The following is a 14,561-nucleotide window of genomic DNA, read 5'->3' as shown; positions in this document are numbered from 1 at the left end:
GAAAAGAAAATCGCGTATAAGGATTTTCCTGTTCAAACAAATGTGTAAGATTCGACCCAAAAAAGACACTGAAGTGATCAATTGCATGAGTAAATGTAATAAAACAACCCAAAATGTGTATTGAAATGTGCCTACAAATGTAACGAGTTGCCGTGTCTCATTGCAATTTTATAATTTTAAATCAACCCCCTTTGCAATAAACTCATCACATATGTAAAAATGGATTACAAATGGTTTGACACTCTGAAAAATAGTCTAAAACGTCGTCTGTAAAGCTTGTTTTGCAAAATAAGACGGATGCGAAAGATTCGACTACAATTCAGAATATATATAGTTATTATTTTTAACAATTGTTATAGTTCAGTGAAGAAAACCAAGAAACGCAATAATTGTATTTCGAAACGGCTTGCAGTAACTTATTGAAATTATTTAATTAAAAACAACCCGTTTGCAATGCACTCTTTGAAAAAAAATCATCTTACGTGTACTTATTGATTTAAATTAAGTTGAAACGCTGAAATGAAAGTTTCAAATGTCGTTTTGACGTATTTTTTCTCTTTAATAAAACATAAATGTTAGTTTTGACCACAAGATAAAAACATCAACATTTAACATGATTAATTTCATGAGTCAAGGTGAAAGAACAATCCACACTGTATATAAAAAATGATTTCAACGAATTGCGGACTTAGATTAAGAGTACGCAGGTATGCAATCATTGTATTGCAAAAAACACGTGTTGCAGAACATTATTACAATGAGACATTTTTACACAACCCGTTTTGTAATTAACACGTTTTGCAATAAACGCATCACACATGTGTTTTGATTACAATTTCTTGGGAACTGTGAAAACGAAATCTCGAAAGTCGTTTTTAAGGATTTTATTTTTCCAAATATTATATGAGTAAACGCCGACTCAATTATTTTAAAAGAAATTTCAAGTGATGAACTTCAAGATTAAATATGAGAAAAACGCAGAATGTTAATATAAATTGATTTCAACCAATATAGGAATTGAGTGAAGTAAATCCAGAAATGCAATAATTTAATTGCAAAACGGGTGGTAGTGTCTTATTGAATGTGAAATGTGTATAACAACCCGATTGCGATAAACTCATCATACGCACATGAATTAATTCTAGTGTATTGGAAACATAAGTAGGTTAGTATCACATGTCTTTTTTTATCGGTAATTTACTTTCCTTAATGTTTGTTTATGTTAACTGACTTGTCATGAGCTTGTATTCTAAAATATAATACAGATTACTTGAGCCTTTACCATATCGAAATAACCACTTATGAGGAACATCTTGCAAAATGTTAACTCATTATAACGAGTGAGTAGTCAGGATGTACGGATACCCAGTATTTTATATCAGGCCTTGTGCGAGTCTAAATCTGCAACCTATTCTAAGTGTCTATTATTTTTCATGTACGGCAGTCACAGCGTTTTATTATTTATATGTGAGACGCCGTGTAGGCGTTGCAGCTGGCAGATGGTATAGCGCATGGCGTACTTTTATAATGGAAACAAATTGATGTTTTGAAATTCGCAATGTTATTTGGAGAAGCTAAATATCGATGAGTGTTGGATACGAAATGTTACAAACATAAACTTATCAGAGAGCAATAAGGAGATATTTATAAATTCATTAATGGCATTGTCTTCACCCACGAAAAAATGAAGCTTAAATATAGATATGATTATGTTTTTGTTAAATTTTGGCAAACTTACTTATAATAAATACATTAATAAAAAAACATTTAAATAAGACAAAAACTGCCAGTGGATTTTGACCTTGACGAGGTTTGCAGGCTTTCAACTAACATAAAAATAAGAATGCTATAACGTTTGTATCGGTAAATCAGTTAACACGGACGAAACAAACATTAAGGCATTCCGAATACCGATCAAAAGATCGACATTTCAAACTTTCTTGTAATACAAATATGAACGTGTACTGATTTCCTTTCCAAACGCATTTATTGCAAAACGAATGGGCTGTTACAAAAAAATCTAATTGCATTTAGACACGATAATCCGGTTTTTAATACAATTATTACATTTCTATTTTTTTCCTCTATTAAGATCGTAATTAATTTATATCGTTTTCTTTAAACATAATGTGTTGTTTAAAAATATTTACATTATTGATTCGATATTGTTTTACTTCCTTTTACTTTTGAGTCGAAATTCACACGTCTTTCGTATTAATTTTTTTTCTTATAGTCGCCATTTGAAACTTCCTTTATACCGTTTCAAAATTAATGTATATCCGTAAGTATTTTAATGATGATTTTATTGCAAAACGCGTTTATTAAACAAAATCACATTGTAACTACACTGCGATCCGTTTTGCATTAAAATGGTTGCATTGTTGTCATAATTTCATAACATTTGTTGAAAAAAATATTCTTAGTATATTGTGTTGTTTTATCGTATTTTCTCTTGAAATTAATAACTTGTATGTATCCTATTATTTTGGAAAATTTTACAATACAGTCATAATCTTTTGAAAACGGAAATCCGTAAATGCGACATTTGAAACTTTCCCTTCACAGTTTCCAATAAAAAATTAATCAATTAGTAAATGGGTTAATGGTTTATTGCGGAACGGGTTTATTGCAAAACGGACAATATAAATTCCATATAAGACACTTAAATCCGTTTTTCAATAGAATTATCGCATTTCAGTTTTTTTTCCACTTAAGTATTAAATTTATTGAAATCACTTCCTATACAGATTCCGTGTTGTATTATCAAATTTGCTCATTATAATCACCACTTTCTTTGTCTTCTATTCTTGTGTCGTATCTTACATCTTTTCCTTATAAGTAATAAGAATAAACGTCCGTTAATCTTATGAACAAGAAAATCCTTATATACATCATTTGAGACTTTCTTTTCAAAGCTTCCAACAATTAAGAATCCTTTGACAGTTAACTGCTATTGTGTAATAAACTTAGAATAAACATTTGATGATTGATGTATTTTTTTTTCTGTCATTCAAATAATAAAACAAAATCGTGAAAGCAAAAAAAATGCAGGTGTATTTCATTTAAAAGTATACGTGTAATATTTTCAATAATGAAGTTTTCTAAATTTGTAAAACAGAATAAACTTCAACTGGGAGTTTAAGTAATAGTATTTTATTAACAAATGAGCATGAAAGTATACTATTTCATTTTTAATTAAAAAAACAATGAACAAAATATTATTTTGTTGTCATTAAAATAATAATTTAGAAACGTGAAACTCAAATACATAGCATGTCTAATTTATAAAAAAAATTGTATTTTATTAACAAATGAGCATGAACGTATATTATTATATTCAGAACAAACATTATCATTTTAAATTCAAAAAAAAACATTTAATGAAATATGCTTTTTTTGTCATTAAAATAATTTTATAAAAACGTGAATGTCAAGTAAATAGCAGATGTATTAAATATATAATTTATATATCTCACTTGAAGTTATGAATAAATGATTGCACGTTTATGTGGTTTAATTCAAATGACTTAGTTTATTGGGTATAATATATTAAATGCGACACGTAGTTAACTGTTCACGTGCATTTGTAAGATAAATTGAAATGCTCGATATATGCATATGTTTTTTTTGGTTAAATATTGAGGTTAATAAAACCGCGTACATCTTTGTTTGGTTAAAAATAAAAATAAAAATAACTTCGACTTAACTTATAAAGCGACGTTTAATATAAGCATATACTATGGTAAAATAACTACATTTAAGGATGAGATCAAATCCCTTCAAATATTTTGCTTAGTGAAACGCGTTTTCTTTAAAAAATATTTTAACACTTAAAACATCAAAATAACCGATTACAGTTTGAAACATTACTAATAAAAAGGCGATTTCATTTCTGTTTTTGCAACTATTTCAGCAGTAACAGTTAAATTTCAAAAAATGTGAATTTTTTTAAAATGAATATTTACTTATTTTTGAAAGCTAAATTACTGAACGGAAACAATCTCATTAAATAAGTTAAAATCAGAAACGAAACTCGAGACGTCGACATGAGTTTTTACATACTGCGGCTGTGGGATTCTATTATGTTACGTGCTCTCCTTTGAGGTTCTTAAATTGGTCGAAATGTGCATGTAAAAAAATGAAAAAAAACTAACGACCATTCACAATAACGACATATTTAAGCTATCGCTAACTATATTCTACCATATCTTCTAAACTGGTCCTGTATTACCACAAAAGCAACCTTTGGTTGTCATCTGAAAAAAATATTGTCATTCAAGATGAGTGTTTTATCGCGTTTTCTAAGTTTTGAAATATGTATAAGCATGAAGTAGTTTCGAACATTCCAATGTGCCAACCATAAACCTTTGCGCCACGTTCTTTCCATTACCATTTAAGTCCTACCTACACTCTTAAGAACCTTAATATTTATAAATCGAGATTTATATGGTATTTGTGTATACTTGCATGTAAATGTCTAATAAATTCATTCCTGATAGCAAATGACGTGTAATACGTGGAACAAATTAAATAAAAACGTAAGGGTTGTTTTTTCTCTCGAGGAAAACTAGAAAAATACCAATTTTTTGTCATAAAAAACTTAAAAAATAATTTCTTAAAAATTAACGACATAAGGAAAATACAAAGTTTGATAATATACATTTTCTCCGATATATCCTCTGGGGTATTTGATAATGTACATGTTAAAGCTGACGTCCAAAGTAATAATTGTTCTGCTTCGCACGCAATCGACGCCACCTCCATATTTTTCCGGTGTACTTTTTTAGCTTTTTGTTGCATTGAAATATTGAAAAACCTATTTATTACTTGAACTACCGTCGACTATTTTGTAACCTTTAATTAAACTTAAACTTAAATGATATTATTCTTATTTTAAATATTTTTTGACAACACTAAACACAATAAAAATCTATAATACCAAGTCGGAAAGAACGCATCGACTGCACAACTTGATACTTTGATGGTCCAAGTAAATGTTGCTTATGTTTTAAATGGATTTTTTTTTTTCAAATATGCAACATTCGGTAACTGGTTGCGCGTTATTTTCATGAGCGCAAATTATACAGACCATATACAAATACATACTTTTATTCGAGATTAGAAGTTTTAAGTTAGATATCAATCTTATAAAAGTTGTTTGGGTTGTTTTTTATTCAAAAATACATCCTTAGTCCTGATTCTTTTACAAAGAGGTTTATGAGATATTACTCAAGCGTCATTGTCATGAAGCGTTTCATCAAGTTGACGCCAACAGGTATTTTGGAATTATAGGGAATTCACTTAATAATTCGGATTTGAAAAGCTGTAATGGTTTCAAAATTAAAAACGAAAACCACAATATAATTGCTTGGAAAGTGATCTAAATTCGCTTGAAATTTGGCCCAATTAAATCGTATACGCCATAAAATATGGCGACATAAGGAAAATAAAAAGTATAACGGATTTGCGATTTTCTCCTATATTATTGTAAATTGTTCTAACATTACATTTTTTAAAGCATTTAGTTGGTATTAAAACATGCTTTTAATATACATAATGTTTTTTATCGGTTCTTTAACGCGCAAAATATAATACAATGTCCCATCTGTATTTTTTATACGTTTCTTTACGTTTTGGAAAAGTTATCTTGAGTATATGTATGAACCAACGTATTTCGTTAACCACTTCATTCATATCTAGCAATTTAATAATTTTACCCAAGTATTGTAGCCATTGAAACATAAGTTGTCTAATGAAATGTACTACTCGCATAGAATGCCTTCCATAAGTATATATATACAAACATTGCAAAGTTTACATGCATTCTATACACTAACAGTCAAATTATCATTGCGTTGATTCGTTTTAATTGTTATTAAGCATACTGCATACAGATCATCATAAGTCTCAAACAAAATGTTGCGACGAATTTATTGTTGACACGTTCCTGGAATTTGCAAACAGATCATTAACTTCTACCAAATAATTTTTTGCAAAGACTTTTTCAATCCCGGGATTAGGAGTGGGAGTTTAAATAAAAAAATCTACATTTTAGGTTATACCAAGTATCATCTTGTTCGAACTATTCAATTAATTCAAACTGAAGATAAAATGTATTATCAATTTACAACTAAGCACACACAGGTCACATAAGTGATCTCTCTTTTAAGAATGCCGAACTTAAATTGTGCCATAAATGTTTAAATAACGTCTTCAGATTTTTCAATCGCGTCGTAAACCACAACTTTTGTTAGACGTTAGTATAACATGACGCTGGCGTTGGTTTTCCTCGAAACATTTTTAGTAGCAGTTGTATGCGTTACGTCTAAGTATGTTTGCTACGCGCCACACTATATTATCAATTAATTTCAGAATTAACTTTTATTTCCTTTCAATCTGGCTAGAAGTCTTTAAAAATAAACCATTTTTCTCATAAAAAAATATTTGTAACTCGATATTGTCGTAACATTCACGATTAGACATGGTTTGTGTTATTAAGAAACTAACCCGATAATTTAAGCCTTGAAAATCCTGTTTTCACAATTTCTACGACGGAACTCAAGAATAATTGGTACCCGAAGCGAAATTTGCCAAAATCGTCACTTGAAATGATATAGAACAGACTGAATGTTTATACTGTATTATTTTATACATGACAGTGATTTGAAAAGAAATCGCATTGTACTGAATATTAATGTAAGAGTGTGGCGTTCGTGCTGCTAATATTTAAATAAACTTAATGGAACATTGAGTATCTTGCGCTAACTATGTGAATTATTATCCCACCAATAATAGTTAGAAACAGCACGTATCTATTGCAAAAATTACATAAATAACGAGGATTATATATATAAACATAAACACACAATCACAGAAACACACATATATTAAGCGAACCCGCAAATCAGAACAATCCACCTTATCGTATTCATATTCTATACAAAATTAAGTATTGACCACCTGATTGAAAGAGCTTCTTTAATTGAAAACTAAATGCCTTCTTCTTTCGTAGATAGTCTCCTAAGGTTTAGGAATTTTTATATTGATGGTCGCTTAAAATAATACGATATAATATATGTTCCTGAACTTTAAATGGTATTTATCGTCTATGTCACACGACTTTCAACCAAATGCAAAATAAATTTACCCTTATTATGCGGTTTTTACTGACTCTACCAGTTTGAATTATTTTTAGATGAAATGACATTCTTAATCTACAGACGTAAAGTCTGAGCCTTTTAGGGAAAACATCTAATATTATATTCACGATATTTTACATTATGTGTACAGTCACAAAACCGGACATTTAAGTGTATATTGCTTATATTTAATAATCCAATCTAGAACTACTCATTTAAATTCAGTAAAAAATGTTGGTTTGTTTAACATACTGGTATTTTGAAACACGTTCGCGAGCCGATAGGCATTTAGGAAATGTTTTACAGTTGTAATCTTATTTCTCTTTTGATAAATAAAGTTTTTAAGAGCCTCGTTATAAACGATCCTAAATGTTGTATTATAACTTTCTTTATTTTAAATTCAATATTTAATTATTCGAAGTATATGTGGATATAAAGTGGATATCAACCGGGTTTATCATAAACTGCAGCAGAAAACACATTGCCATTAACTCTTTGTAATAGTTTACAATATTCAAGGTGAATTCGTTCTAGTTTTGTTATTTGGTATAACCCGGAACGTCACTCGAATAGTGAAGTACTGGCGTTAAAAATGCATCGAATAGTTGACAACATGTTTTGGCAAAATATTAAAGTCGTCGCATTTGCAAAAAAAATATTTTAAGATGTTCAATGTTTCTACAAAAGTCCAAAGTGTAGTTTAAATAGTATCTAGATTGTAACAATACTCGACTATTTACTTTTCGTTTGATATTATAGGTCATTTTTCTTTTGCAAATAATTCAAACGTGTTCGGAAAAGCATTATTATCGCTTTTACTGTATTTACAGTTAGAGCTCATGCACATCAGAAGCCGCTGAATTTCTCCAGGAGTTTGAGATATAACAATAGTAATTTTATTACATAAACGAAATCAATGTTAAATCATTGATCCTATATTAAGCGTACATCAGTGTAACACTGCAAATGCAGCTCTAAACCTTCAACAAATAATGAAAACTAAAGAGGTGACACCCCTTCCCCTTGTCGTAAACCATTATCGTAGTTGAAATATTTTAGAATAATAAGAGCATACGGTAACACAATGTAATATTTTGTATACATATTAAATAAGTGTTCTAATTTGTTTTCATCAATATAAGTTGTAAACATGTTTAACCAAAGTGAATTTCTTTTAATATAATACAAAATTTCTATCATATCTACCTAAATGACTTAGAGCCTAATCTTTTCTCTCAGTTTCTTCTGAACAAAAGAATGTAATATAAGAATTGGTTTACGCCCTTTACAAAATCCGAATCGGGTTTCCAAAATATTAAATATTATTGTCAGTACACAACTTGTCAATATGTTACAATACTACAATGAAAACTCGTTAAATAACTGCTCATTTCCATGGAATCTATTACGTTTTAGTGATTTCACTGCAGTGTGTTTTTAAATTGCGGTAATTGGACGCCAAATTTCAGAATTAAGCCACATAAATTATTAAAATTATGATTTCTGCCAAGCTTATCTGCTTCTTTGTAGTAACAATTCGATAACATAAGTATTTAAATTAAGGATGTCAACGAATATACGAATATCCGAATATTCGGTCCCGCACCGAATATTCGAATACTATTTTCCGAATCGAATATTCGGAAGAAGAAAAATCGAGTCATTTCAAAGACTTTGTATTCGTGAAATTTGCTTCAAAAAATGTTTAAAAAGTTGTTCCTCGTGTCGTAGTGTATATTCCGGTAGGCGCGATAATGCGTCACTATGGTGATGACAGTATATACCTGCCATAAATCCCGCTAATTGTCTACCTATAGGAAACTTTCATGGACCAAAGACAGTCACTTTGTGTCAAAATTATGATAGGTGCAAATCGCATCGGTAATTGAAACACCGACCCGCACTTGATCTAATGACTCGAATTACATTTAAAATGATCACTAACTCTCTTATCGCCTTCTTATAAAAACACTCGCCAGCTTAATGTTGTTTTTAATACTTAATCAGCGATAAAGAGCAATTGACTTTGTCACGCGCTCATGCGTTATGCCTGCAGAAGATAATTGCTTTTAATACACATTGTTATTGTTAATTTCACCTATTTCATGCGCGATCGCGATCCTTTGTTTCGACCGTTTTCCACCAGCGGAAAACAAACCTTCTGAACACCCTATTATTTGTTTACTCGCAGCGGGCCGCTTTTATAATATCAAAGCCAATTACCGCTATCCGACGCTTTACCCGCAAGATAGACGGACAAATGATGTGCTGTGTTTATAATTTTTATTCACGAATATTTGATCAACATCTAATAAAACTAATCAACACAATCAACTTCGCCTTAGCGACGGTAACGCTGTGTCAATATTTAGTCACTTCCGGTGAACTTCCGGTAAAAACGAAAGTAGAATTCAAGGAGTAAAGGTATGGTAAACAAAGTTGATTTGTTGATTTTTTTTCCAACAGATGTTGACCGAATATCCGAATATTCGTTCGGAAGGATGACCGACTATTCGAATACCAAAATCGGTATTCGTTGCCATCCCTAATTTAAATCGACAAGCATTCGTTCAATGTATCAATAGCAATATCATTATAGTCTGATGTTCGCTAAATGTTACAATATTTCCTAAAGTCTTTTTTTCATATTTTTCAGATTTAAATTAAAAGTACTCTATTTTCATGCTTTGGTCGGAATTCAATATATATGAGCAGTGCTTAAAAATACGACTACTTTTGCGCTTTATTACAGTCATTATTACACCAGTTTGCGTTTCTTAAACAGTATTCTGTTGCAAAACAAAATATTGCCAAATTAGCATAAAGAAAACATTGGATTAGCAGCGGATCTTATAATTTTATAAAAGTTTCATATCATTTTTTTATAATCTTTACAAAATATATACATATTTAGTCCGTGGGGAAACATGTTTTTGTACTCGTGTTTAATCGTTTAATCGCCGGATATTTCTTAGTAGAAAACTCGCATGTTTTGGCTTGATGGAAAACGCATATTTTACAATATCATTATTTAAAAAAATTGTTTTTAACGAAGTCTTATTAATAATTATTTATCATTATGTCACAACATGAATTTAAGTAATTCGTTTTTTAACAAATTTATTACAGCGTGAGATCAAAATAAACGATTTTGTAAGCAGTGAACGTTTAATCCTAATCAACAATCTTATTTGAAATGTTAATTGGAGCGATTGTATCATTTCAGTGCAAATACATATATTGAAGTACCTAATATTACTGTTTTATCAGAAGAAGGTACTTATTTGAAAATACGGGATTATGCTAAAAATACACGATTAATGCTTTATCAAATACAGTTTGAGAGTTCGTTATATTTTTAGTGATATAATATTATTCAAAATTAAATTAAAAACTTGGCGCATTTGATGCATAATGCCCAAAAATAATGTCTTAAAAAAAGAAAACACCTTTTGACAATTTAAATCACCGGATATTTTGGCATACAAATAAAGCATATCTGGTAGCGATATCTGATTACATTCTAAGCATATAAATGGAGTAGCGTTCAGATTGCACGACTGAACACTTAAAAGCATTCTTATATTGTAATGCATTTCATGTTTGGAATGTATATATCACAACATTAAACTCTTACTCGCTATTCTTATATGACCCTGTGTTTAAAGTATGAAAGTATTGTATATGCATATCGATTGCTAAAACTGTCGAATAATTGCGTCTACATCTTCACAAATTAAATCTTGTTAATACTTTATTTGTTCACATCTTCTTTTCAGCGTCAAAATTTAATCAGATATCACAGCTTAAAATTACAAATAGCAACAGTGATTAACGTAATAAGTGATCAGCTGCTGTTGTTTTTGTATTTCAAAACTTCATTCACATATTTCAATAAAAAGGGTTTTAAAAATTAAACAAAAAAAATTTCTTCTTGCGTGTTTATATACTGCTTCTATACTGTTTAAACCCAGCATGTTTGTGCTTTTTATTTATTGATCTTATCAGAAGAACATTCATCACATATTTAATAAATTCAATACGTTATTCATAATTTATTCGAACGAAGCAATCGACTTTAACAATGATATAGAACAGGTAAACTATTAATGATTGGGTCATTTCTTTCTAAAGATAAATGCAAACCTTTTGGAGTCTAAACGACCAATGCCATTTCGATCATTTCACCAAAAATTTATTTCATAACACACAAATATGAATAAAAGTTTATCAAATTGCAATTATAAGGAAAACCATTAAAAAAGAATATCACATAAAATGAATTACATTTTAACTACTCGATGGCTAGATATCAGCCAAAGATGCAGATGAATTTTGAATTGAAATTAAGTAAACATTAGCTACACTCTTTTTTGTTGTCAGTTTGAAGGACCTAAGGGGTTCATGCGTGTTTAAAATATCAGAGTGACGATTTACATATATATTGATATTTTTCAAAAGTATAACTTTCCATGAAGGAAAATGAAATAAAATCTTGACTCTTTTCAGAATATTTTTGCACTTAAATGATCAAAAGCTCTTATAATATTTATACATGTTCAAATGTTCATGATGGAACAAGCTTTTTAACAGAAACATAAGTAACTTATATGAAACACTCTTTACTTTTTAGGTAATTTAGGTACTCACATGGGAAATCGTATTTTTTCCTACATAATATGAAAAGTTTATCACGTTTATATGTTTTTGTTAAGTTTTTGATGGGACTTCTCGTGCATTAACTTGTTTATTAATGTTAATACACATGATTCACCCGAACTGAACAAACTGTTATCCACATTATTGCTTAGAAATATCTTAATAGAAAAAGATAGGTCTTTCGTTCACATTTGTTTGAAGGTCCATACCAAAGACAACAGAAAACAACATTCACTACACAAATATAAATATAAACAAACATATTTAAGATACAAACAAGAACGATTCTATGAATCAGGGTTATGTGACTAACACGCATTTAAGTAGTATTTTTCCACTCAATCATGTTTCAACAAGAACAAAATCCACTAAACTATTACTATAATTGAATCTCCAGGGAAAGGGAATCAACCATACTAATCAATTTGCGAATGGGAACCAGCATGATTTATAATCTTCACCCTCACCATCCACATTATCAGAGTCAGCTAATATTTAACAAAAACTAGCACTTTCTGAAAAGTTTGTAAAAAAATATAAATACATGTTAAATGCGAATGGTGGGTATTTAACGAAATAAGAGGGACATGTTTCAATAGGATCTGAAAGGATTTGAAGTAAGACGGATATGGGAAAACATGTGTAAAAAGTAATTAAAGAAATGAACGAGAAATTGTTCAATGAGATTAAAGGGAATACAAGTTATAAGGATTGATAAAAATGTGAAAACGGAACATGAACTATATTAAACAAACCTCTTTCAAAATAAAGAAGGCAATAACATATGTTTTATTGGATTTAATTGGAAAGTATTTATAACAAATCATGGAATATCATTACAAGCAATATGGAATTATTTTAACGTGTTACGGGCGGATAAGGACTGAAATAGACCGTTGAAAACATTTGTTCAAGATCTAAGCTAAAAGTGAAGGATCATGTGGTGTTAACATAAAACCATGATTCATGAAGTGTATACGATTTGTTTTTGGAGTGAAAGGACAATGTAGTGAAGGATTTAGGGCAAGGAAAGTGATAAAGGGTAAATCTCCAGCAATCTAGCACATGGGCATTTTCTTTTTCTTATTTAATATAAATTTAAAATGCCCAGTGTATTTATCACAAAATCGACATCATGCAGGTAATAGTTTTTGTTATCTTTATAATATTATTGTTTATGATTTATTGTGCTTAATACACGTTTATTGTGATGCACTTAAAACAATAAAATTATAATTACATTACTATAGTCGAATCCCGAATGCTCGAATTCGCTCGGCTGAATTTTCCGGTTGGCTCAAACTCTCCCCGAAGCAACGCTTTGTATGGCTATATATTCATACAAATTTCTGTCGGATGGCTCGAATGCGCGAGGGTCGAATTATCGGATGGCTCGGACTGATTTTAAAGTCTCTGTCACAATTTCCACATGTTCTTTTGTTCGATTTGGTCGATCTCGCCTTGGTCGCATAAAGTTGTTAATCGATAAGGAGCGATTTATTAAAGCCACGCCATATTTGCATGTTATCGACTCAATCTTTAATTGATTTGATTTAAAGATGACAGCCTGTATTGAATCTGGCCGTCTGTAGATGCAGTATTAATATGTCTGGAACGGCTGAACATAACATGTACATTGTCGAATTACTGGAATAAAAACTTTGTATCTTGACGACAACTTATTAACAAAACTCATATTGGCATCCTGTCATTCTTAAAGAAAGCAAATACATAAATTCATGTAGTGCCGTTTAATAGTTCAGCAATTTGTGCATAGTACTTATTCATGTTTTGTTTTTTAGTGCTGTTTCGTGTACCGGTAAATGTGCTACATAAACGCGATTATATAATATATGTGTTTGTACATGATATTTCGTTGGTTGTATATGTAACTGTTTGAAACAATCAATAACAGAATTAATATTATACTTTTATTGCTAGATAATTCAATAGCCGAAAGTAGTACGGAGTTTAGGCAATGTTTTCATTGTTGTTGCTATTTTTGTTGTAAATTTCATTTGGATTTTAATGGATGTTAATTATTGTTAATAAATATAAAACTTATGAACAAATTAACTAACTTATTTGGGGGTGAACTGTTTCTGTACCAACAAATATCTAAATTCACTACAAGCTTTCCTCTATCAAGTTGTATTAATTAATGATATAATGTCTGCTGAACGCCAGACTGGGGCTTTAAGCATTCTAGGCACAAACTCTAATTGAACCTATGTAATGTAATGACCATTTAATGCCTCAACGTAAGAGGCAGCGTTCTATTGTAACAACTCATTTAAACGCTATAATGTTATCTATTTATCAAAATAATAAACCGAAAGGAAACATATAAACGAATACGATTGAAACAATGTTTCATAATTCAAATTTCATTCCGATTATGGCGAGTAGCGATGTTAAAAGTTGCTCTTTATCCTTAACTTTAAATGTTTACGAATGTCTCAGATGAATCCTGAACTGATTATATAATATTATATGTAATAAAATAATAATAATAATAATATATAATTATAATAATAATAATATTTATTATTTATTATTATTATTATTGCTATTATTATTGTTATTATTATTATTATTATTTTATTATTATTATAACAAGAGCAGTAGTAGTAGCAGCAGAAGTAGTATATATATATATATATATATACATATATATATATATATATATATATATATCTTTATTGCGTCCATTTTCAAGAGATGTTCATGATACAAACAAACGATACAAACAAAGCACAAATA

The 14,561-nt window shown here is 29.7% G+C and overlaps 1 protein-coding gene across 1 annotated transcript in view; it reads left to right on the top strand.

Moving 5' to 3' along the window:
• Window positions 1-12,933: 12,933 nt before the first annotated feature.
• The window catches only part of LOC127849090 (uncharacterized), a gene marked incomplete at its 3' end in the record, with an annotated part of 15,012 nt that continues 13,384 nt past the window's right edge, over window positions 12,934-14,561 (top strand). Inside the window, exon 1 of the mRNA XM_052381812.1 lies at window positions 12,934-12,939. Coding sequence (XP_052237772.1) covers window positions 12,934-12,939 — 6 coding nt within the window. The remainder of the gene's footprint in view (window positions 12,940-14,561) is intronic.

This window comes from Dreissena polymorpha, chromosome 10, assembly GCF_020536995.1.
Source record: "Dreissena polymorpha isolate Duluth1 chromosome 10, UMN_Dpol_1.0, whole genome shotgun sequence".
In the NCBI taxonomy this organism is placed as follows: domain Eukaryota; kingdom Metazoa; phylum Mollusca; class Bivalvia; order Myida; family Dreissenidae; genus Dreissena; species Dreissena polymorpha.
Note: the sequence above shows the minus strand (reverse complement) of the source record. Positions and strands in the feature narration are given on the sequence as shown.